Raw genomic sequence first — 22,205 nt, forward strand, 5'->3', positions numbered from 1 at the left:
CTCGCTTTCTGCTATATCACGCTGCATCTGACATTTATTAAGACTAGTATCTTCCCTCTTGTTATCTTTTTAGATTATGATTGTTGTTTCTATGATTGGCTTTACCATCATTATCAAGATGGACAGTGTGAGGGGGTGGCAAGAGCTCTGGGTTTGAACATGTGAGACAAGAGCGTGATGTTTGTTTTATGACCTTGCAGCAGTCACTTAGCCTTAGTTTGCTCAACTGTAAGATGGGGCTAATCATACAGGGTCAAGGAGTAGCATTGATAAGGAAGTCCATTAGAAATGTAAAATTTCTAGAAAAATGAAGGCGATAGAGACAGTGTGCTGAAGTAGACATCCTGATGATGAAGATGACGGTAATGAGATGTGTTACTAGAACAGAGGAAGGGAGATGGGCTCTGAAAAAGAGATGGCCCAAGAATGTGTCCCCAAGCCTTGGGGAACATAACCGGTTTTGTCTCCCCAGAGACAAGGTAGCCACATGTTTATGCTGGGTTCTGGATTAGGATTCTGGAGGGATAAAGTATAAGTAGGGATTCCATTGACTCTGACTTATCCTTTCCCCCTCCCTACTCCCCCTATCCAATGAGAGAAGCCATGGCTTCCAGTCTTGGCGATCCCTTGGTCTGAGTGGGAGAGACCCAGTTCCCAACTTCAGGGAGCTCTTTCGAGGAGACACGGTTCCCATTTTTAGGGAGCTCCCTGAAGGATGGGAGTGACAGGGTCCCTGATCTCAGGGGTGCCCAGTTATTCTTTGGTGAGTCTGATGGGGGAGACACAGCTCTGGGTCTTTGGCGGGGCTCTCAGTTGGAGAGAGGAGATATGATCTTCAGTCTTTGGGAGCTTTCCATGGGATGGGGAGGACATCCCAGCGTGGCAGGGGAGACACGGTCCCCTACCTTCTGAGTGCTTCCGGACTGATGGAGGAAGCATGGTCCCCATTCCCCAGAGAGCTCCAAGACTGATAGGGGAGACACAGCCCTCATCTTTAGGAGCCCAGAGCCAGATGGGGAGGGAGACAGTTCTCCTCCCCTGGGCAGCTCCTATCCAGATGGGGGAGACACGCTACAAATCTTCAAGGAACTCCTGTTGGGTTAGGGCTGATAGGATTCTCCCCCCTGGGAGCCTCCAGTGTGATGGGGGAGACACGGTCCCCACAGTCAGTGAGCTCCATTCTTATGGGAGATGACAAAGTTCCCAACCTACCAGGAGTTCTAGTTTGAGAAGCAAATATTGTTCCTGTGCACTGGGATCCTCCGGTCGATGGGGGAGAAATGGCAGCCATCTCTGGGCACGGATGGAGTTTAATAATGACTGAATGAGATACTTCCCTTAAACCAGATGTAATTCTGGGGTGGGGGAGAGACACGGTCCCACCCTCAGGGAACTTTTAATATGGAAAGAAATGATTGTGCTCCCAGGGAGCCCCTATTGTGAAGAAAAGGAGCTCCTGATCTGAGTGACGAGGTCTCAATCCTCAGCCCAAAGGACTGTTAAAGATGGGACACACGGACACAGAGACCAGCACCCCCGGTGTGCTTGGGAAGAACGAGGGGAGTAACTTACTTGAGACTTGCAGCTGGACATCCAGTGTCTCCGTCTTGCCCTGCAGGGTGACGGTCTTCAGGGTGTAGCGGCCGGTGTCTGTTAGGTTTAACTTCTGGATGAGCAGCGAGCAGTTGGCAAAACCCAACTCCCTCCCAGTATGGGCTGGCCCTGCGATCCAGTTTCCAGAGGGCAGCTGGCTGAGCAGGCGGTTGGGTTCCGAGGCTGTCCCTCGATACCAGGCATAAACCAGAAGATCCTTGGGATAGCCTTGGACGGACAGGATGACGTCCCTTCCCTCGGTGGGCTTGGCAGGAACAGGAACTATCGTCATGGCTGAAGTGGCAACTGAAAAGAGAGGGACCTTGTAAGCTACTTGAGGGCTGGAGATATGGCTTGTGTCCCGGCGTCACCTGCAATGGTGCCCAATGTGGGGCTGGGCATATTGGAACAACTTTGCAGAAGTTTGTGGAGGGAAGGAAAGAAACAAGGGAAAGGGAGAAAGAAAGGAAAAAAAGAGAAGAACAAAAGGAGGAGGAAAGAATAGAAAGAAGGAAAGAGTAAAAGGAAAAAAGGAAGAGAGGCAGGAAGAAAGGGATGAAGGGAAGGTAGGAGAGAAGAGAGGGAGAAAGGAAGGAAGGAAATAATGACTTGCTGAATGAATGAATGTCAACCATTCTACTGCCATTTGGCCAGCCTATCCATTTGTTGACGCCCTGGACTGAGTGCCCATCCCATAGGCTGAGCCCTGTGCTGGGCATGGGAAGGAGAAATGGAGGAAAGAGGAAACAGGTTGAGGAGAGGATAGTGTATCCCCTCTCAGAGACTGAGTTTACCCAAAGATGGGGATGTATCTTATTGGTAGATCAGGGGCTTCCTGAAATTGGAGCTCTGTCTCCTGCAGGAGTTTAGAGATAGAAATTAAGCCTACCACACAATTCTGGGAGCTTCTTGATCCCCTTGCAGTGGGAGGTCCTTCAGTCTGGGAGCTTCCTGTGGGTAGGACCCTTGCCTCATTGTTGGACTGAGGGGTCCTTAAAGATGGGAGCTGTGTCTCCCTCATGAGTCCAGGGGATCCCTGACGATGGGGACTGTGCCTCTCCCATGAGTCTGGGGCTCCCTGACAATGAGAGCTGTGTCTCCCCTATTGGTCTAGGGGTCCCTGAGAATATCCATATTCCCCCTTTAATGTGGGAACTCCCCGAGGATGGGAGCCGTGTCCCCCCATCAGTCTGGGAGCTCCCTACGGGTGGGGGCTCTGTTTCACTCATTGATCTGAGGGCTCCCTGAGGACAGGGGCTGTGTCTTCCCCATCAGTCTGGGGGCTCCCTGAGGATGGGGGCCGTGTCCCCCCTTCAGTCCGGGAGCCCCCTGAGGATAGAGTCTGTGTCTCCCCTATCAGAATGGAGTCTTTTGGAAATGGAGAGACTGGGTCTCTCCCTCAGAGAAGAGCAGTTTCCTCTTTCCTCTCTTTCCCCCTCAGACCCAGCACAAAGACTTGGGGACAGCGGGCAGCGGCAGCGGCAGCAGCCAGTCTCACAAACCCGATGGCTTTCCAATGGACCCCGAAATCAACTAGACGGGTTTTTGCCCATCTCTGCCAAGTTCTGCCTTAGCCAGGAACGAACCTGGGCCGCAGGACTGCAGGTTAGAAGGGACCTTAGAGATCATTTTCTGCAACTCCCTCATTCTACAGAGGAGTAAACTGAGGCTGAGACGAAGTGACTTGTTCGGGTCCCTCAAGTAGTGAGAGCCACGATTCGAACCCAAGCCCTCTGACCCAAATCCGGTGCTTTCCCCGCCGATCCCGTGCCCGGCCGCGGCTCCCAGGCTGGGGGGCTCCCAGGGGGCTTCTTCAGGACCACTTACCTCTGGGAACCCTGCCCCGCGTCTGGGGGGCGGGGTCCACCCTTTGAACAAGACCCACCCCATTCAGCGGGGCAGCCCTGCCAGGTTCCGCCCAGCGGATCGCGCCGCCCTCCGCCAGAGATGGTTTCTCGGGAAGGAACTGATGGTGAATGAATGAGCTCTAAAGGTACCAAACCACAGCCCCCGCGGGCCGGCCGCGCTCCCCAGGGGGCCCGCGAGTCTCTGAACCACGCCCCCCCCTTCGCGCCAGTTCTCAGAACGTCCCCGCCAGACTCTGAACCACGCCTCCCGGTCCGCGAGTCTCTGAACCACGCCCCCCGGTGTGTCAGTCAACTTCCTTTAAGTCTGCGAGTCTCTGAACCACGCCCCCTCTGCCTGCCAGTCTCTGAACCACGCCCTCTCCCAGTGAGTCAGACTCGGAACCACGCCCCCGATATGCCAGTCTCGGAATCACGCCCCTTCGGTTGGCTCTGAACTACCACCCCCCAGTAGGACATAGGCACTGAAAGCCTCTGCCCAAAGGGCCAGAGGGATCCGGGCCGCAGCCACGGAGGCACAGCTGTCATGGGTCTGGGGGGAACCTTCAATCTCACCAAGGGGATTTCTGGGGCCCCAGAACACAGAGTGCCAGAGCTAGATGGGGACTTCTAGCCATGAATGCTAGAGCTAGGACCTGTCTTAGAACACAAGATATGAAAGGTAGAAGAAATCTTAAAAACAGAATATTGGGAGGAAGGGACCCCCAGCCCCAGCATATGAGAGCTAAAGGAAGCTTAGAACAGAGAGCACGGAGAGGAGGAAGGGCCCTTAGGATCTGCTCTGCCAGGGACCCTCAGGCGCAGTGCCAGAGCTGCCAGAGAAAGAGCACCAGAGGAGGAAGGGCCCTTAGAACACGGAATGCCAGGCCTGGAGGGGCCTCGCACAGGGAGTGCCAGAGCTAAAGGGAGGCTGAGAACAGAGAGCACGGAGAGGAGGAAGGGCCCTTAGAACACGGAATGCCAGATCTGAGAACACAACTAAGAGGGAATCTTAGAGGCTGTTGGTTCATCCCTTCTCTTTTACAGAGGAGCAGATGGGGTTCAGAGGGGCCCTGGGCTGCAGCCCGTAAAGGGCAGGGCCAGGCCCTTTTCCTGAGCTCCATGCAGTCCGGCACTCGGGCACTCCATCATCTCCTTGATAGGGCATTACTGACTGAGGGGGTTTGTCCCCAGCTGCGCGGCCCGGGCCAGACCCGCGCCAGTCTCTCCACCCGCGGGCCCTGAAATGGCTCCTCGGCCAGCTGGTTCACAGACACCAGGTCCCTCGGAGGTCATCTCGTCCCAAACCCTCGTACTACAGATAGTGAGTCTAAGTAACCTAGGGAATGGAGGGGCCCATTCAAACACATATGGGGTTTAATTCCCTCACAGAAAGAGGAAAACAGAGGCTCAGCTGCTTGGCCAGTTTTCTCCTGGGTGGCTCACGGGTGGAAGCCGAGCCTAGAGGGATAAGACTATGGCTATGTCACCCTTTCAAAGGACGGGGATCTCCCCACTCAGCTGGGATCCCAATGGCCCGATGCCTTCTTACTTACCCAGTGGGGCAAACCTGTGCCTGAGCGACGAAGGGGAGACTCACCCGACATCTTGACCAACACCGATGCCGAGCCCGAGAGCTCAGTCATGGGGTTTTTGGCAATGCAGGTATAGGTCCCTTCCTTGTCTTTAGTCATCCCACTGATGTTGAGGTAGCTGGTGGTGTTCTCGAGGGTCCGCCCATTGAAAGACCACGTGTACTCCGGGTCTGGGCAGGACCTGGTCACACACCAAAGGGTTAGAGATGCATCAAATTCGGCTTCCACGGTGCAGCCCGTCTGGAAAGCAGATTCCTGGACAATCGCTACCCGGTCTGGGCCATCTTGGGAGAAAGCATAGAGAGAGGCCCGGAGGGGAGCAATGGGGCTGGGGAGAGAGGGGAACCTAGGGCTTCATGGCCCCCCAGCCCAGGGCTGGCAGCTGGGCAGAAGGGGACGTCTGCAGCTTACATCTGGGATCAGCTACTGCTCCTTGTGCTCTTGCGCAAGTGTCTTCCCCTTCTTATTGTTTTCCTGTCTTTAAAATAGATCTGCCATTCCCTGTTCTAAGGGCCTTCCTAGATCCAACATTTTATATTTTAAAGCCCCCCTCCAGTTCTGACATTTTCCTGTTCTAAGGCTCCTCCCAGCTCTGACATTCCCTATTCTAAGAGTCCTGTCAGTTCTAATGTCCTATGAGGTTCCCTCCAGCTTAGACATTCCCTGAACTACAATGCTGCTTTTCTACCTCCTTCCCTGGCAGGGGAGGCCCAAGGCCATGGGTGGCAAGGGCAGAGGGTGGGTGGGGGGTTTTGGGGAGGACTCACAGTACACTGTTAGGTTGACAGGGTCGCTGCGGCTGACGCTGATGGGGTTCCAGACCTCGCACTGGTAAGCTCCGGCCTCTTCCCTGCGGACGTTGTGTCGGACCAGGATCCGCTTGTCTGGGGTGAGCCCCAGACGGCTGCCAATGGGGAGCGGCTCCCCGTTGAAGAACCAGCGGACGTCCCCCGCGCTGGGGGTACTGCACAGCAGGTGGATGGTGTCTCGGCGCTCCACCAGCTCGGTGCCGTTGGCCAGGAGGAGAGGTGGGGCCAGGATCTCTGGGGGGAGAGGCAGAGGGGGAGGGGACTGGACACCCCCTAGATGGTGACCGGTCCCCATCCCCCGGCCCAGCGACTGGCTAGCCGGGGCGGGGTGGGAGACCGTGAGAAATTCGCATATTGCAAAGCTGAACAAAACCTGGTGTTGTGGAGAACGCACTGGAGCCGGCGCCAAAGGCCCTGGGTTCAAATCCCCAGCGAGCCACTAGGACCTACATGGTTTTCGGTGAGTCACAACCTCTCTGGACCTCAGTTTCCTCACCTGTAACACGAGGGGGCAGACCAGGCGGTCCCGAGGCGGGAGGGGGCACAGATTAAGAGAGAGGAGGAGGCTGGCGGAGGGCCAGCGGGGGGACTCGCTCACCATACACCAGCAGGTGCCCATAGGCAATGTCCGTCTGGAACTGCTTGTTGAGCGTCTGCAGGATGTAGCTGCCTGAGTCCTCGGGGAGCACGTCCCGGATGGTCAGGCTCCCATCGGGCCGCACAGCTTCTCGGCCCGTGTAGGCAGGCCCGGGCGTCTCATCGGCGGTGATGATGATGTAGCTCAGGATGAGGTGGGCCTGGTTGAGGTTCGTGCCTCGGTACCAGTTGTAAGCCAGAAGCTCCCCAGGGAGGCCCCGCACCAGCAGGGTGACGTTATCCCCCTCGGCTGGTTCCTGTGGGATGGCTAATATGTTCAGCAGGGCCGGAACTGGTGGGATCCAGGTGCTGAGGAGGACGGCTGCTGGGAAGGGACAGGGGAGACAAGTTCTGTAAGGCCCAGTACACATCCTGCACTGGAGCTTCAGTTGCCTTATCTGTCGAATGCCCTCGGTGTTCTTCATGGTCTATCCCAGCTCAGTGTTCTTCATTCCCAGTGACTTCCAGCTCTAACATTTCTAAGGACCTTCCAGTTATGACATTTCATGAGACTCCTTCTGGGACGGACTCTTCTAACGTCCCTTCTGGGTTCGACATTCCTGAGTTTCTGGTTCTGACAGAGCCCATGTTCTAGGCAGCTTGCCTGCTCTAAGGTTTCTCCCAGTTCTGATATTCTAGGTCCTGATCAGCCCCTTCCCCTCCTCTCACACATCACATTTTATGTTTCAAGATTCCCCTTGTGCTCTGGTGTTCTGCATCCTCATACCCAGTTCCATATTCTAAAAGTCCCTTCAATCTTTGACATAGAAATGGAGAGACATTTGGGGTCAATGAAATCAATCCTCATCTTTTGAGTGAAGAAACTTAGACCTCTAGAGGCTAGGACATTTCCCCAAAGTCACAAAGGTTCTAAGGTTCCTCCCAGCTTTCACATTCTAAGTTCATTCTATCCCATTCTATATTCTGTGTTCTAAGATTCCCCTTAAATTCTATATTCATTCTATATCTTATTTTATATTCTATGTTTTGAGATCCCTCCCATCTTTCACATTCTAAGTTCATTCTATCCTAACCTATATTCTATATTCCAAGTTCATCCTATCCTACTTTATATCTATAATCTAAGGTCCCTCCCGGCTTTCACATTTTATGTTCATTCAATATCCTATTCTAGATTCTATCTCGAGATCCCTCCCAGCTTTTACATTCTAAGTTCATTCTATCCTATCCTATATTCTATGTTCTAAGATCCCTCCCGTCTTTCACATTCTATGTTTATTTCTACATGCTATTCTATAGTCTATGTTTTCTGTTCTAAAACCTCTCCTAGTTTTGACATTCTATGTGTCTTGAGTTCCTTCTCGGTTCTGTGTTCTGTTTCTAAGCTCTGAATTTCTTTGTCTTGTGATCTTTGCGAGTTCTTACCTTTCATGTTCAAGTTCTGCTATTTTCTATTCTAGAGTTCCTTCTGGCTTTCACATTCTATGTTCATTGTATATCCTAGTTTATGTTCTAAGGTCCTTCCCAGCTCTAACATTCAATAATCTAAGATCCCTCCCAGCCCTGACATTCTCTGTTCTAAAGGTCTCTCCTATTCTGGACATTCCTTGTTCTAAGCACCCTTTCAGCCCTAACATTCTAGGTTCTAATGGTCCTTCTAGCTCCCACATCCTCTGTTCTAAGGGTCCCTCCTAGCTCTGACATTCTCTGTTCTAAGGGACTTCCAGCTCTGACCTTCCCTGTTTTAAGGTCCTTCTCAGCTCTGACATTCCCTGTTCTAAGGGTCCCTCCTAGCTCTGAAATTCCCTGTTCTAAAGGCCCTCCCAGCTCTGATGTTCCCTATTCTAAGAGTCCCCCAGCTGACATTCTCTGTTCTAAAGGTCTCTCCCAGTCTGAGATTCCCTGTTTTAAGGGTCCCTCCCAGCTCTAACATTCTCTGTTCTAAGGGTTTTTTCCAGCTCTGACATTCCCTGTTCTACCATCCCTCCCAGCTCTGATAGTCCCTATTCTAAGAATCCCTTCCAGCTCCCTGTTCTAAGGGCCCTCCAGCTCTGACATTCCTTGTTCTAAGGTTCTGCCCAGCTCTGACACTCCCTATTTCCCTTGCTTTGGAAAAGAAGGCCCTTCCTCTGGGTGCCAGTGGCTCCTCTAAAGCACAACTGACCCTGTCCTCCACGTCCCTGCCCAACTTGCTTCACTTTTTGGCTCACACCTTCGCTGAGGCCATGGGAGCCTCCTCCGTGTGGCACCTTCTTGTGGCATCATGAGACAGAGCTGGGGGGGAACGAGCCCTTGGAGTCCAGCATGCTCTGTTTGCTGGTGAGGACGTTTAAGTCTCTCCCCGAGCCCTTTGGGGGGGGGGTGTTTGTATGTGTGGGGAGTCACCAGGAGGATAGCCGTTCTTTCTCACCTGTCAGGAGAAGCCCCTTCCAGGGCCCGGAGCCCCGGTGGTGGGGGTCCCAGCTGCCCCGGGGCAGTGCCATTGGTCCCTCCCAAATGGAGGCCAGGAAGTCTGTTGTCCGTGCCCGGGGATCTTCTGAAGTTCCCGAGGTGACCGCTCCTCCTGGTCCTGACTCCTCTTGGGTCTGGGGCGGGATCTGGGAGGGAGTGGCCACTTGGAACGTTGGGGAGATCACCTGAATTTGGAGGGATCGAGTCACCAGAAATCTGGGTCTTGCTTGGGGCGCCCGACTGGGGTGTGCCAGGGCAGGGAGGGGGCCGTGACCTGCCCCGGTCCCTCCGGGGAGGGAGGCTGTACCTTTCTCATTGTTCTTTGGGCACCAGGAGGACAAACAGTCCAGAGGCCAGAGTGGAGGGGGCAGTTGCGGGGGGCAGAAAGGGGAGGATTTCAGGACAACTCTTACCGAATTACCGGCTCAGTCAATGCCTTTATGTGCTTGGAGATCACTGAGGGACAAGAAATTAAAGGCTGTTATATCAACTTGGAAGAGGGCAGGAGGTATGGAGCGATGGAATGAGTCTGGACTGTGAGCCAGGAACTCTGCAGTCAGGGGAGCCGGCTGCCAGCCACTCCTGCCTCTCCCTCGCTGCTGACCTCAAGCCCTCTCTGTGCCTCAGTTTCCCCCATGTAAAATGGTGGGGTTGGGCCGGACGATCCGTCAGCTCCTGTATGGTTCTAATGCTCTCATTCTGGGACCCTAAGATGGATCTCAGGAATCTGATTGCTGCCTCCCTACAGAAGGCTTGGAAAACACTGGCTGCAGGGGAATGGAAAGGAGCCTTTTGGGATCCACGGACTTTATCTCGCCTCAGTTTCTCCATTTGTAAAACAGACTCAGCTCCTCACACCCATTTCCCCCATTTCTAGTTGTCTTTTACCTTAACTTTCCCTTTCTCCAGTTACTCTTCCATTTGGAGACAGTGATCCCATCCTTTATCTCCAGACCTGGGGCATTTTCCTTGGCTGTGCCCTAGACCCGGTGCACCCTCCCTCCTCAGCTCTGGCTTCCTTCAAGCCCCAGTTAACATCTCGCCTTCTTCAAGAAGGTTTTCCCAGTGCTCCTTAAAAGGAAGGTGCTCCCTCTGCGGTCTGTCTGTCGATTCCTTGTCCCGATGTCTCCCCCATGAGATTAAGAGCTCCTGAGGATAGGGACTGTCACTGACCCTTCTCTGCATCCCCAACTCTTAGCAGTGGGCACCCAATAAACAGTTCTTGACGTTGACTGAGGGATGTTCCCTGAGAAACATCCCAGTTCCATGTTAGAGCCGGGAGGGCCTTTGCAACAGGGACTGTCAGAGCTGGAAAGGATGTCAGGACTGGGAGGGCCTTTAGAACATGGAAATGTAAGAGCTGGGAGGGGGCTTAGAACAGGGGATGTCAGGGCTGGGAGGGCCTTTAGAACATGGAAATGTAAGAGCTGGGAGGGGGCTTAGAACAGGGGATGTCAGGGCTGGGAGGGCCTTTAGAACATGGAAATATCAGGGCTGGGAGGGGGCTTAGAACAGGGGATGTCAGGGCTGGGAGGGCCTTAGAACAAGGAATGTCAGGGCTGGAAGGGGATGTCAGGGCTGGGAATGGCCTTAGAACAGGGAATGTCAGGGCTGGGAGGGAGCCTTAGAACAGAGAATTACAGATCTGAGAGAATCCAGGAATTGGGAGTGCCGAGAAGTCCAAGCTGGGAGCAGGACTCCTGGCTGGCACGTGCTCTATCACTGACTTTCTAGCCTCTGCTTGAAGACCCCAAGGAGCCCTTGCCCCCCCACCCCACCCCAGCCTTAGGAGGTAGCCCCGTCTGCTCTGGGACAGCTTGGATTGCCCAGAGGCCCTCCTTAGCTTCCGGCTTCAATCTCCCCATCCCTAGCTTTGCCCCTCCTGCTGCTCCTGGCTCTTGGGGCCAAACCAAACAGGTGTAATTGGTCCTGCACATGACAGTCCTTCAAATGCTTGACGCCAGCTATCATGTTCTCTCTCCTCCAGGCTCCTTCCACCAGACCTCAGATGACACGGACCCACGATCCTTCCCTGTCTCCTTGGGCGCTCTCCAGCCTGCAGCTTATCAACATCCTTCTTAAGTTGGTGCCCAGAAGTGAACACGATCCTCCAGCTGAGGTCCGGTGAGGGCAGAGGATGGGGGGCTGTCCTGGGAGCTTGGGCCCTCTTAGCGCAACCCAGCGTCACTCATCTGCTACATCCTATGACCGACTTCTGACTCCTCTGGGGGCCACTGAAACCCCCAGATCTTTTTCAGAACAGCCTCAGTCTAGCTGTGACATTATATTTATTGGGTTGATTTCTGTTTGTTCGGACTTTGTACCGGTGCCTGTGGAATAATTTCAGCCTACAAGGTCTTTTTTGGATCCCGACTCTCCAGTGTGTTGTGAATTGCAAAAATCGCCTTTATCCAAGTCACCGATAGAGAAGTGGACTAGTTTGGAGCGAGCCCAGATCCCGGGGGTGCTCCCGCGGACCTCCAGCCTGGTGGGCACTGAACCATTACCCAATGCTCTGGCTCCAGGGGAGCCAAACAATTTTAGGTTTCCTTGACTGCATTATCACCCAACCCATTTCTCTCCATCTTTTTCTACAAGGATGGTATGGCCTTAACACGTCCTAGCTGTGTGACCCTGGGCAAGTCACTTAAACCCAATTGTCGCAGAAAAAAAAAGAGAATGGTAGGGGATCAGTTTTGCTGAGATCCAGGTAGTTTTTATCCCCAAACCATCCACTTTTAACAGGAGACAGGGAGGAGCACCAAATGTTACCCTAACCCCTCCCACCATCCTGAGGAAACTTAGACTCGGCAAATGACTTGAATAAAAATTAGCTACAGCTATGGTGGGGGGTGAGGGGCGCCACAGTGCGTGGGGTGCCAGGAAGACTCATCTTCCCAAGTTCAAATCCAGCCTCGGACAGTCCCCAGCTGTCACCTGCTTCTCTCCCTCAGTTTCCCCTCCGCCCAGTGAGCTGAAGCAGCGAACAGCCCATGCTCCAGCGTCTCTGCCCAGAAAAACTAACTGGGTCACGGAGAGCCGGACGTGACTGAAGATGACAGTCATCGCCCCATGCTCCATTTTTCTTGGTTTCTGCGCCAGACCTTCCCAGGCTTCTCAGCCACTGGAGACGGGTGTTAGCTTTCCCCACCCCGGGTGGACTTTGCTTCCTGCCTTCTTGGATGTTGTTTGTCACGTGGGTTCGGGGTGTGGGAGACTTGGGGCTTTGGGAGATTTTGGGGTTGTTGGAGTTTGGGGTTGGGGAGGAGTTTGGGTTGTTGGGAGAGTTTAGGTTGGGAGAGTTTAGGGGTTGTTGGGAGAGTTTTAGGGGGGTTGGGAGAGTTTGAGGGGTTGGGAGAGTTGGGGTTGGGGAGAGTTTGGGGTGTTGGGAGAGTTTGGGGGTTGGGAGAGTTTGGGGCGTGGGAGAGTTTAGGGTTGTTGGGGAGTTTGGGTGGGAGAGCTTTTGGGGGTTTGGGGCTGGGGGCTGGGAGATTTGGGGTTGTTGGGAGATTTGGGGTTGTTGGGAGATTTGGGAGGTTGGAAGTTGGGGGGAGAGTTAGGGGTGTTGGGAGAGCTAGGTGTTGGAGAGTTGGGGCAGAGCTTGGGGTTGGGAGAGTCTTAAGGGGTTGTTGGGAGAGTTAGGGGGGTTGTTGGGAGAGCTCTGGGGGCTGTTGGGAGAGCTCTCAGGGGCTGCTGGGAGAGCTCTGGGGGCTGCTGGGAGAGCTCTGGGGGCTGTTGGGAGAGCTCTAGGGGCTGCTGGGAGAGCTCTAGGGGCTGTTGGGAGAGCTCTCAGGGGCTGCTGGGAGAGCTCTAGGGGCTGTTGGGAGAGCCTGGGCGTGGGAGAGCTCTGGGGCTGCTGGGAGAGCCTCAGGGGCTGTTGGGAGAGCTTTGGGGGCTGCTGGGAGAGCTCTAGGGGCTGTTGGGAGAACTCTGGGGGCTGCTGGGAGCCCTCCTCCTCTACGCCCCACAAGGGGTTCCGAGCCCGCCGCTCCTGCCACAGACGGAAGGCAGGGCACAGCCCTCCCACAGACCCTCCGAAGGTGGAATTTTAATTGGAAACAAAGGAACAGAGTCCCGCTGTTCGGAGCCGTCGGTGTGTGTGGCTGTGCTGCCCCCTGGCGGGCGCTTTCATCCCCAGCCAAACTTGATGCCCACAATGGCCTATTGTCCGAGCCCAAAGGGACCTCAGGTGCCCGGCGGCTTCGCCCCGCCTGGCAGTGCCCAAGAAGGCCCCCGGAGCCAGGTCCTTGTCCTTTCAGCGCCAAGAGAAGAGCAATCAAACGTGGTGACCGGAACCGCCCCTCCCTCGGACACCCAAGATCTGGTGACCTGGGAGGCAGAGGCAGGGGGCTGGATGTCATGACCCCCCATGGAGGAGCGGGGCTGTTACAGTTGTCCTGGAGCTGGGGGCAGACAGATCTTGGGGGAGGATCCTGCCCTCTCCTCCAGACCATTGAGGTCTTGCTGGGTCATAGATTTCAGACCTCAACTCATTTTACAGATGTGAAAACTGAGGCCTGGGGAAGCTAACTGCCCAGAGCCATGGCAGAAGTAAGAATCGGAGGCAGACAAATCACTTAAAAACCCCCACCAACCCCAGTTTGCCTCCGGTTCCTCAGCTGTAAAATGGGCATCATACTAGCCCCTACCTCTCTGGGTCGTATCAGAGGAGATCTTTATAGATGTGCTTACCACAGCAGCTGGCAAACAGTAGGCACTTAATAAGTGCACATTCCTTTCTCTCCTGCAATCTAGTTCCACCCCCTGTTTACTAGAGGGGGAACTAGGGTCAGGAGGTGATTTCCCAGCCGGGAGGTGAGGAGGGGAGACGAGCGCCCTCCTGTGTGCTCAGGTGGGTGGTACAGGGCACGGGTGCCCTGTGGTAGGGCTTGCCAGTCTCAGGGTCTTGGCAGAGAGCCCGAACGTTCCGCTCCCAGCTTCCCGGCAGGGGTCTCCTCCTCTCGGTTCCAGAAGGCGCCCGCCCTCTCAGGAGGGTCCCCGGGGCCAGCGAGGGGACGGGAGAGTCTTGTTTAATGAGACCGAGGCACAAGCAGGCGGGGAGGGGCTGGCACTTGGCCGTGGCCTCCTGGAACTCTGGCCAAGCTCGCTCCTCCCCAGCAGTGCCAGAGGCCGGACCCCGGGCCCAGACCTTCTTCTGCAGAGGCGGCTCCGGGCTCAGTCCCCCCTGCGGGGGTCCCGGCTCAGACTGTCGGCGAGAGTTGACAGTAGGGAGCGGGGTCTGGGTCCTGCAGCTCCTGGGGGAGGGTAAAAGAGGGAGCTCGGCTGAAGTCTGGTTAGAGACGGGGAGGGGGCCCGTGGGAAAAGGATTGGGGTCTTAGTGGCCTTTGAACTCATCAGGACTCAAGAGTAGGAGCCATAGGCGCTAATGGGGCCATCCTGAAGGGGATTCCTGAAGGGGAAGGGGCGCGCTCCCCTCATCGGAGCTCTCCGTGGGAGACAAAGGTCAGCCCTGCTGGAGGGGATCTGGCTCCTGGAAGGGACTGTTGCCCAGCCCTGAGCTTTTAGAGTTCTGTCACACCCTCTCTGGGCACCTTCTGACGCTGTAAGATGAGGCAGGAGGACTAGAAGCTCAGAAAAATGCCATCCCCCTCTTACATTGCTGTTCTAAGGCCCCTCCCAGCCCTGACACCCCCTGTTCTAAGGCCCCTCCCAGCCCTGACATCCCCTGTTCTAAGCCCCCTCCCAGCCCTGACATCCCCTGTTCTAAGGCCCTCCCAGCCCTGCATCCCCCTTTCAAGGCCCCTCCCCCCTGACATCCCTGTTCAAGCCCCTCCCACCCGCATCCCCTGTTCTAAGGCCCCTCCCAGCCCCATCCCCTTTCTGGCCCCTCCCAGCCCTGACACCCCCTTTGGCCCTCCCAGCCTGACCTCCCCTTTCTCCCCTCCCCAGCCCTGACACCCCTGTTCTGGCCCCCCAGCTCTGACCTCCCCTGTTCTAAGCCCCCTCCCAGCCCTGACACCCCCTGTTCTAAGCCCCTCCCAGCCCTGACATCCCTTGTTCTAAGGCCCCTCCCAGCTCTTTCACTTCCTGTCCTGTATTTTAAAGATCCCTCTTTTTTATGTGGTTTGGGCCCTTCCAGCTGCAGCATTCGGTAATTCTGTGGGAGCCACAAGGAGGCAGAGATTTGGCCGAAAGTGGAGCTGGGGGCCCAGAGACAGAAGGAATGGAGAAAGGCCCCGAAGCTCCCAGAGCCCTCCCGGTTTCTTTCCTCTCTTCTCCTCCTCCCTCCCCAGCACAGCTTCCTCCCTCCCGTGCCCCTCCCCATGCTCTAGTACCTCATAGTGGTGCTCTTGGGCTTCCTGGTTCCTGGTCTGGGGCTGGACATGGAGAGAACACGGGTAACTACAGAGCGTTCTCCGCCCTCCCCCCCCCTTTTGGTTCTCCCCAACTAAAACCTTGAACCCTCGGCTTTATCCTTTCCCCTTAACCTTTAACCTCTCACCCCTCCCTGACCTATCTGCTCCCCAGGGGGAGCGGGGGTCCCTTCATTGGCTCGGCACATGGCTCCCTGTGTGATGTCCCTCCTCCCGGGCTGAGGGCAGGCTGGGCGTGGGGAGAAGGGCCGGAGGGGCTGGAGGGGGAGGCTCACCTCCACGGGGCTCGGCTCGGGGCCACTGCTCTCTGCACCCCTCGTGGGACTCCTCAGGGGGCTGGGAGAAAGGCTCACCTCGTACTGGTTGTTGTCTGCAGCGGGGAACAGGGAGAGGCACGGGCTGACGGGAGGCTCGGGAGCCCCGGGCCCAGAAGACAAGACGCCGGGACCCCTGCCCTTGGGGCCCTCGGGGCTCTTACCCGCCTCGTGTTTATGGAACATGTGTCTTCCCAGGTCCTGTTTTGCTGTTATGGGCCTGGAAGAACAGCAGAGGATTCTGGTTGTGTTAGACTGGACCAGGGGGATAAGAGACGCATCCAGGGTGGCTAGTGGCTCATGGAGGGGCGAGGCATGGGGGGCAACTTTCCTACCACCTTTGGGACCGGGAAGAAGGGCCGGGTCCCGGGAGGAGGTGAGATCCCCGCCCTTAATCTGGCTGAGGGGGAGATCCCTGGCCCCGGGTCCCGGCTAGGGAGGGGAGATCCCTGCCGCCCCGGTCGGTGAGGGAGGTGAGATCCCTGCCGCCCCGGCCGGGCTGGGAGGGGGAGATCCCCGCCGCCCTGGGTCCGGCTGAGGGAGGTGGTTTCCCGCCCCTGGGTCCGGGCTGGGGAGGGAGATCCCCGCCCCCGGCGGCTGAGGGAGGAGACCCGCCGCCCCGGTCCGCTGAGGGAGGTGAGATCCCTGCCGCCCTGGGTCCGCTGAGGGAGGTGAGATCCCCGCCGCCTGGGTCCGGCTGGGGAGGTGAGATCCCTGCCGCCTCGGTCTGGCTGGGGGGAGGATCCCTGCGCCCGGGTCCGGCGAGGAGGTGAGATCCCTGCCGCCCGGTCTGGCTGGGGAGGTGAGATCCCTGCCCCGGTCCGCTGAGGGAGGTGAGATCCCCGTCCCTGGGTCCGGCTGAGGGAGGTGAGATCCCTGCCGCCGGGTCCGGCTGAGGGAGGTGAGATCCTGCCGCCTGGGTCCGGCTGAGGGAGGTGAGATCCCTGCCGTCCTTAATCTGGCTGAGGGAGGTGAGGTCCCTGCCGTCCTGGGTCCGGCTGGGGGAGGTGAGATCCCTGCCGTCCTGGGTCCGGCTGGGGGAGGTGAGATCCCTGCCGTCCTGGGTCCGGCTGGGGAGGTGAGATCCCTGCCGTCCTTAATCTGGCTGAGGGAGGTGAGGTCCCTGCCCGTCCGGGTCCGGCTGAGGGAGGTGAGATCCCTGCCGTCCTGGGTCCGGCTGAGGGAGGTGAGATCCCTGCCGTCCTGGGTCCGGCTGAGGGAGGTGAGATCCCTGCCGTCCTCGGTCTGGCTGAGGGAGGTGAGATCCCTGCCGTCCCGGGTCCGGCTGAGGGAGGTGAGATCCCTGCCGTCCTCGGTCTGGCTGAGGGAGGTGAGATCCCTGCCGTCCTGGGTCCGGCTGAGGGAGGAGATCCCTGCCGTCCTCGGTCTGGCTGAGGGAGGTGAGATCCCTGCCGTCCTGGGTCCGGCTGAGGGAGGTGAGATCCCTGCCGCCTCGGGTCCGGCTGAGGGAGGTGAGATCCCTGCCGTCCTGGGTCCGGCTGAGGGAGGTGAGATCCCTGCCGCCGGGTCCGGCTGAGGGAGGTGAGATCCCTGCCGTCCTGGGTCCTGCTGAGGGAGGTGAGATCCCTGCCGTCCTCAGTCTAGTTTTTGCCATCTGGAGCTGGTGTCCATCTCCTGGCACCTCATCCTGGGAGGGACCCTCTCAAGCTGGAGATCACCCGCCATGGAGTAGCTGGATGGCCTGGGAGTGCAGAACCCAGAAGGGAAATCTTGGGGGGGGGGGATACTCATAAACTCTATCACGGCCCAGCCGGGAGTACGGCCCAGCATCAGTGGGATGGGAAGAAGGGAAAGGGCCAAGTCCCTGTGGCAGATTTCATCTTGATTTAAGGAAGGACGTTCTGGCGGTCAGCAATGGGATGGGCTTTCCCAGGAGGTAGCGAGCCTCCTGGCCCTGATGGTATTCTAGCAGAGCCTGCTAGAAGGTGAGGTCTCAGCAGGGACCCAGGCTGACAATGAGGGGGCCCTAGGAAGAGGACCGGGAAGTACGAATGGGTCACCCTACCCAGGACCTTTTCTCCTCCAGCTCCCGGTGAGCAGCAGGTAGCCCAAGCCCCCGCCCACAAGGAGGGCCCCCAGGCCCAGGCAGCTGAGGGCGACGGTGACGGCGAGCCCCAAGTTCGCGCCGTCCTTCCCCGGATGCTGGAGCTTCGTGGTGTTTGCGGATTTCTCTGAAAAAGAGCAAGGGGACACCCTCGTTGGCCTGAGGGACGTCCCAGAATTCTCCGCCTCCCTTGTTGGTCTGCTCAGACAGAACTCCCCAGTTCTGGGCCGGACACCCGAGTGGAAGCCCTCTCCCTTCAGCCTCAGTTTCCCTGACTGTTGAGAGAAGGTTGGACTCAGTGAATCCAAAGGGCCCTCCCACCCCTGATATTTCATTTTTATCATCTTTTATTTATTTATTTTATATTTCTATGACTTGTTATTGTTTTATTTTCTGTTATTTCTCTTTTAATGAATTTGTCAAATTACTTTCAAAAATAATGGCAGCTAGGAGGAGAGAATGCTGGGATTGGGATTAGATGTGTGGTGCAGGGCCAGTGCCTTAGCTTCTGCCTGCCTCAGTTTCTTCATCTGCAAACTGGGGATAAAATCAGCACCTCCCTCTTAGGGTTGTGGCGATGAGATGCAAAGTGCTGAACTCCAGGCCTGGCACATAGTAGGCGCTCTATCAGTGCTAGATACCAGATTACAACCAACACTGTCTTCTCCGTCTGAACTTCTTCCCGTTCCTTCCCTGGCAACACAAACCCTCTCTGTTCTCACCAGTTCTCTCCCATTCTCCGGAAAAAGAGAACAGCTGCCTTGAACGAGCTTAGGGAGGACAAAGTTTCCAAGAAACCCCACGCTTGGGTCCAGGAAATCTCCCGAGTCTCAGTCCGGGCCTTAGCCTCTTCGCAAGATGTTGATTTTGGATTCCTGATTTGGGATCTCCCTGCCTCTGTTTCTGGCCCTCCCAGCCCTGGCATCGACAAAGGCCCTTTTCACCCTCCTCCTTCTTCATTCCCTGCCCAAAGTCCCAAAGAATAAGACTGCCCTAAGGCCTTTCCAGATTCATCTCAAGCCCCCCAGCCCTGACACTCCGTCTAAGCTCCCGCCCCCAGATGAGATTCCATATTCTGTGTCCTGGGTAGAGGGCAGACTCCAGACCTGAGCAGGGACCCCGGTTACAGGAGATGGTGCAAGTCACTTCCCCCTGGGCTGGGTTTAGCTATCAGGGTGAGAATGAGTGGAGGACATCCTACTTTAATTCACCTGGAGCCTCCCTGAGTCTGGGAGTCCTCCGGGGCTTCTACGCCAGGCTCCAGCGCAGGACCCGCTTTCCTCCTCAGCCCAGGGGTGGCCTGATGTTCCCATCTCCCGCCTCCGCCCTGGGAGAACGCCCTCCCGCCCCTTTCCAAGGCGGGTGGCTACTCACCGGACCCGAGCTCAGTTGCCTCACGGTCCAGTCCGGATTGATGGTGATGCCACTTGTGGGCATGTCTTGGGCACGGGGAGGAGGAGGGAGCATTGAACCAAGATGATCCTCCGCCATGGCGCCCTGCTCCTCTGCTGGGAGGCCCGGGATGTAGGAGAGAGCCTGCTTTTTGGTCTGCTCACCGGTAAGTTGGAACCTGGATGGTTCCCCTGGGACCCCGTGGGAAGACAGGGAGCCATCCTGCCTCCTGGGGCACTCCGGGAATCTTTATGGGGAGATAAGGGGATCCGGGGAGGCCAGGGCCGAGGGGAGGTGGGGGGGGCAGAGGGAGATCCAAGGGAGGGCCCTGGACGGAATGGAACAGGTTCCACAAACAACTGGGGTGGGAGGGTAGGGAGTAAGGACCAGGCCGGGTAGTCCCTGGATCCGTTAAATTAGCTGGGAGAAGTTTTCGACCTTCAATTATAGAGGATTGGACTTTGGAGTGAAGGGATCTTAGAAAGGGATGTCGAGGTGGGAGGTAGAACAGGGAGTGTGGGGCTGGGAGGGGTAAAGGGGTCAGGGCTGGAGGGCCTAGAACAGGGGTAGGGATGGGAGGGGCAAAAGGGAGTAGGGTGAGGGGGTAGAACAGGGGATGTCAGGAGGGGGAGGGGCCTTAGAAAGGAGGTTAGGAGGGGAGGGACCAGAACAGGATGTCAGGGTGGAGAGGCCTTAGAACAGGGAGTGTAGGCTGGGAGGGGCTGAAAGGGATGTCAGGGCGGAGGGCTTAGAACAGGGAAGTCGTCGGAGGGAAGAACAGGGATGTCAGGGTGGGAGGGCCAGGAAAGGGAGGTCAGGGAGGGAGGGCCAGAACAGGGATGTGAGGTGGGAGGGGTTAGAACAGGGGACAGAGGTGGAGGGGCTAGAACAGGGAATCGTCAGAGGTGGAGGGCTCTTAGAACAGGGGAGGCTCAGAGGGTGGAGGGACCGAACAGGGATTCAGGCTGGGAGGGCCTGAACAGGGAGGTCAGAGGTGGAGGGCCCAGAACAGGATGTCCAGGGCTGGAGGGGGCTTAGAACAGGGATCAGGGCTGGAGGGCCTTAGGAACAGGGATGCAGGATGGAGGCTAGAACAGGGATGCAGGGCTGGAGGCCAAACAGGGAGTGTCAGGGCTGGGAGGGGGCTTAGAACAGGGGATGTCAGGGCTGGGAGGGGCCTTAGAACAGGGGATGTTAAAGCAATGGGGTGAATCTGGAACAAGGGATGTCAGCTGGAAAGGCCTTGGGACAAGGAATGGCAGAGCGGGGAGGGTTTTTAGATAGAAGATGTCAGAGTGAGAGGCCCTTAGAATGGAGAATGCTGGAGATGAGAGAACACAGAACGTTGTAACCGAAGGGAGCTCGCCATTCACTGGGACCCAATGCGGCCTGTCAGTGCTCGTCAGGTTCTTGCCGTGGGTCAGGCACCGAAGACCCAAAGAGGAGCGATGCAGCATTGCCTGCCCCGGAGTGGGGGTGACGAGAACGTTCACGGAGTGAGAGCAGCAAAAGGGTTACTCAGCCAGGAGCTTCCCCGGCTCCCTCGGGCACTTTATTTTTGTTCTCAAGCTTAGGAGACTGAGGCTCTGAGTTAGTGAGGGGAGAGGCCCGATCTCCGGCTGGCTGTGGCTCCCCGGCCTCCCCCTCCCCTTGGATCCCCGGGGAAACGCTCTCTGGTTTTCCCTGGCAGGCGGCTGTTTTATTTATATGAGATGGGGACGTGGATCCCAGATCCTGCCACACAGGGGCACACACACATACTCACACACACTCACACTCACACACTTATACTCATACCCTCACAGTCACACACACACACTCACACACACACACTCTCTCACACACTACACCACACACACCTCACAAAATACCACATACACACACTCATTCAAACACACTCACAACTCCCATTCACACACCATACACCTCTCCCCACACACACACCACACAACACACACACTCCTCACTCCACATACTTCAACACCTCTCCACACAACACTCTTCCTCAATCAACCCTCACCACACACTTCAACACACACCTCACTTACACAACACTCCTATTCACACACCACACTCAATGCACACTCCACCACACACCCTCACACACACACACTTCCAACACTCTCTCACACACACACACCACATAATCTACTCATTTATACTACATAATTCACACACTCACACCTTCACATGTAAACTCACACACACCTTCACCCACACACTACAGACACACACTCCACACATACACACTCACACACACACACTCACACACACTCACACTCACATGCACACTCACACACTCTCATTCACACACACACTCACACACACTCTCTCACACACACACACTCACACACACACACTCTCACTCACACACACCCTTACACACTCACAGGCTGCCTTCCTGAGCTCCCTTACTTAGTAGGGATCACCGAGTCCCTCCCATCTCTATGACTGGGCAAACCTCTCCCTGTCTGGGTCTCGGTTTGCCCCTCTGCAGAATGGGAGCGCCGGGCTGGATTCCCTCTCCACTCCTTCCCGCGGAGAGCCGGGGATCTGGCCCTCCCCGGCAGCCCGGGGCCCCCTCACCTGTGAACACCAAGCCCTGCCAGGCGGGGCCGCCCGGGCGGAGCCGGGCCATGGGGCTGCTGCTTCCCGGGGTGGGGGGTCTCCTCCGGACAGGCTTCCCCCGCGGTCTCGGCCGGGGCCAGGGCCGGGTGAGAAGGCATGGAGGCTGGGCGCGGGGCGGGGGCCGCGCCTGCCCGGCTTTGACCGCCGCCGGGCCCTCCCTCCCCGCCAACCAGCAGGGCGGGGCCGGGAGCGCGGGCCTCCCCTGCTCTGGGCTGGCCCGGCCTCGGGACCGGACCAACCTGTTAATGCCGGGGCCTCCCCGGGCCTTCTAAGCCGGACCTCACCCGCAGAGAGCCCCTTTCCTCGGGTGCCGGGCGGGGGGAGGGGCAGCTGGAGAGAGTCGCGTCCCAAGGGCTCGGGCTCCAGGCCCGGGGACCACCCTCTAAGCCCTCCCTCTGCGGAGGAGAAGCGGCGCCTGGAGGGGGGCGGCCCCAAAGAGCCGCCGCCGGGCTCACAGCTCTCCGGGGCGCGGCTGGCAGGCGGAGGGGCCCGAGCCAGCTCGGGACTCCGGGACGCAGAGGGAGGGAGGAGCAGCGCCCTCCCTCCCCCGGGGAGCCCCCCCCCAGCTTCATTTCTCCGTGA

At 57.2% G+C, this 22,205-nt stretch overlaps 2 protein-coding genes across 2 annotated transcripts; both read right to left on the reverse strand.

The window, feature by feature from the left end:
- Positions 1 to 689: 689 nt before the first annotated feature.
- On the reverse strand, positions 690 to 7,019 carry LOC116422893 (carcinoembryonic antigen-related cell adhesion molecule 16-like). The gene is made up of 4 exons (XM_031963240.1): positions 6,440 to 7,019; positions 5,800 to 6,075; positions 5,038 to 5,316; positions 690 to 1,899 (listed from the first exon to the last, which is right to left on the reverse strand). The coding sequence occupies exons 1-4, from the start codon at positions 6,900 to 6,902 to the stop codon at positions 1,484 to 1,486; spliced, it is 1,434 nt and encodes a 477-aa protein (XP_031819100.1). The 5' UTR covers positions 6,903 to 7,019; the 3' UTR covers positions 690 to 1,483.
- A 5,891-nt stretch (positions 7,020 to 12,910) lies between these two features.
- CEACAM19 (CEA cell adhesion molecule 19) lies at positions 12,911 to 19,094 on the reverse strand. Its single transcript, XM_031961662.1, has 7 exons — positions 18,978 to 19,094; positions 18,710 to 18,770; positions 17,565 to 17,730; positions 15,703 to 15,758; positions 15,500 to 15,594; positions 15,186 to 15,227; positions 12,911 to 14,144 (listed from the first exon to the last, which is right to left on the reverse strand). Exons 1-7 carry the CDS (start codon positions 19,092 to 19,094, stop codon positions 14,091 to 14,093), a joined length of 591 nt encoding a protein of 196 aa, XP_031817522.1. The 3' UTR covers positions 12,911 to 14,090.
- Positions 19,095 to 22,205: the final 3,111 nt, after the last annotated feature.

Source organism: Sarcophilus harrisii, chromosome 3 (genome assembly GCF_902635505.1).
Source record: "Sarcophilus harrisii chromosome 3, mSarHar1.11, whole genome shotgun sequence".
NCBI lineage: Eukaryota > Metazoa > Chordata > Mammalia > Dasyuromorphia > Dasyuridae > Sarcophilus > Sarcophilus harrisii.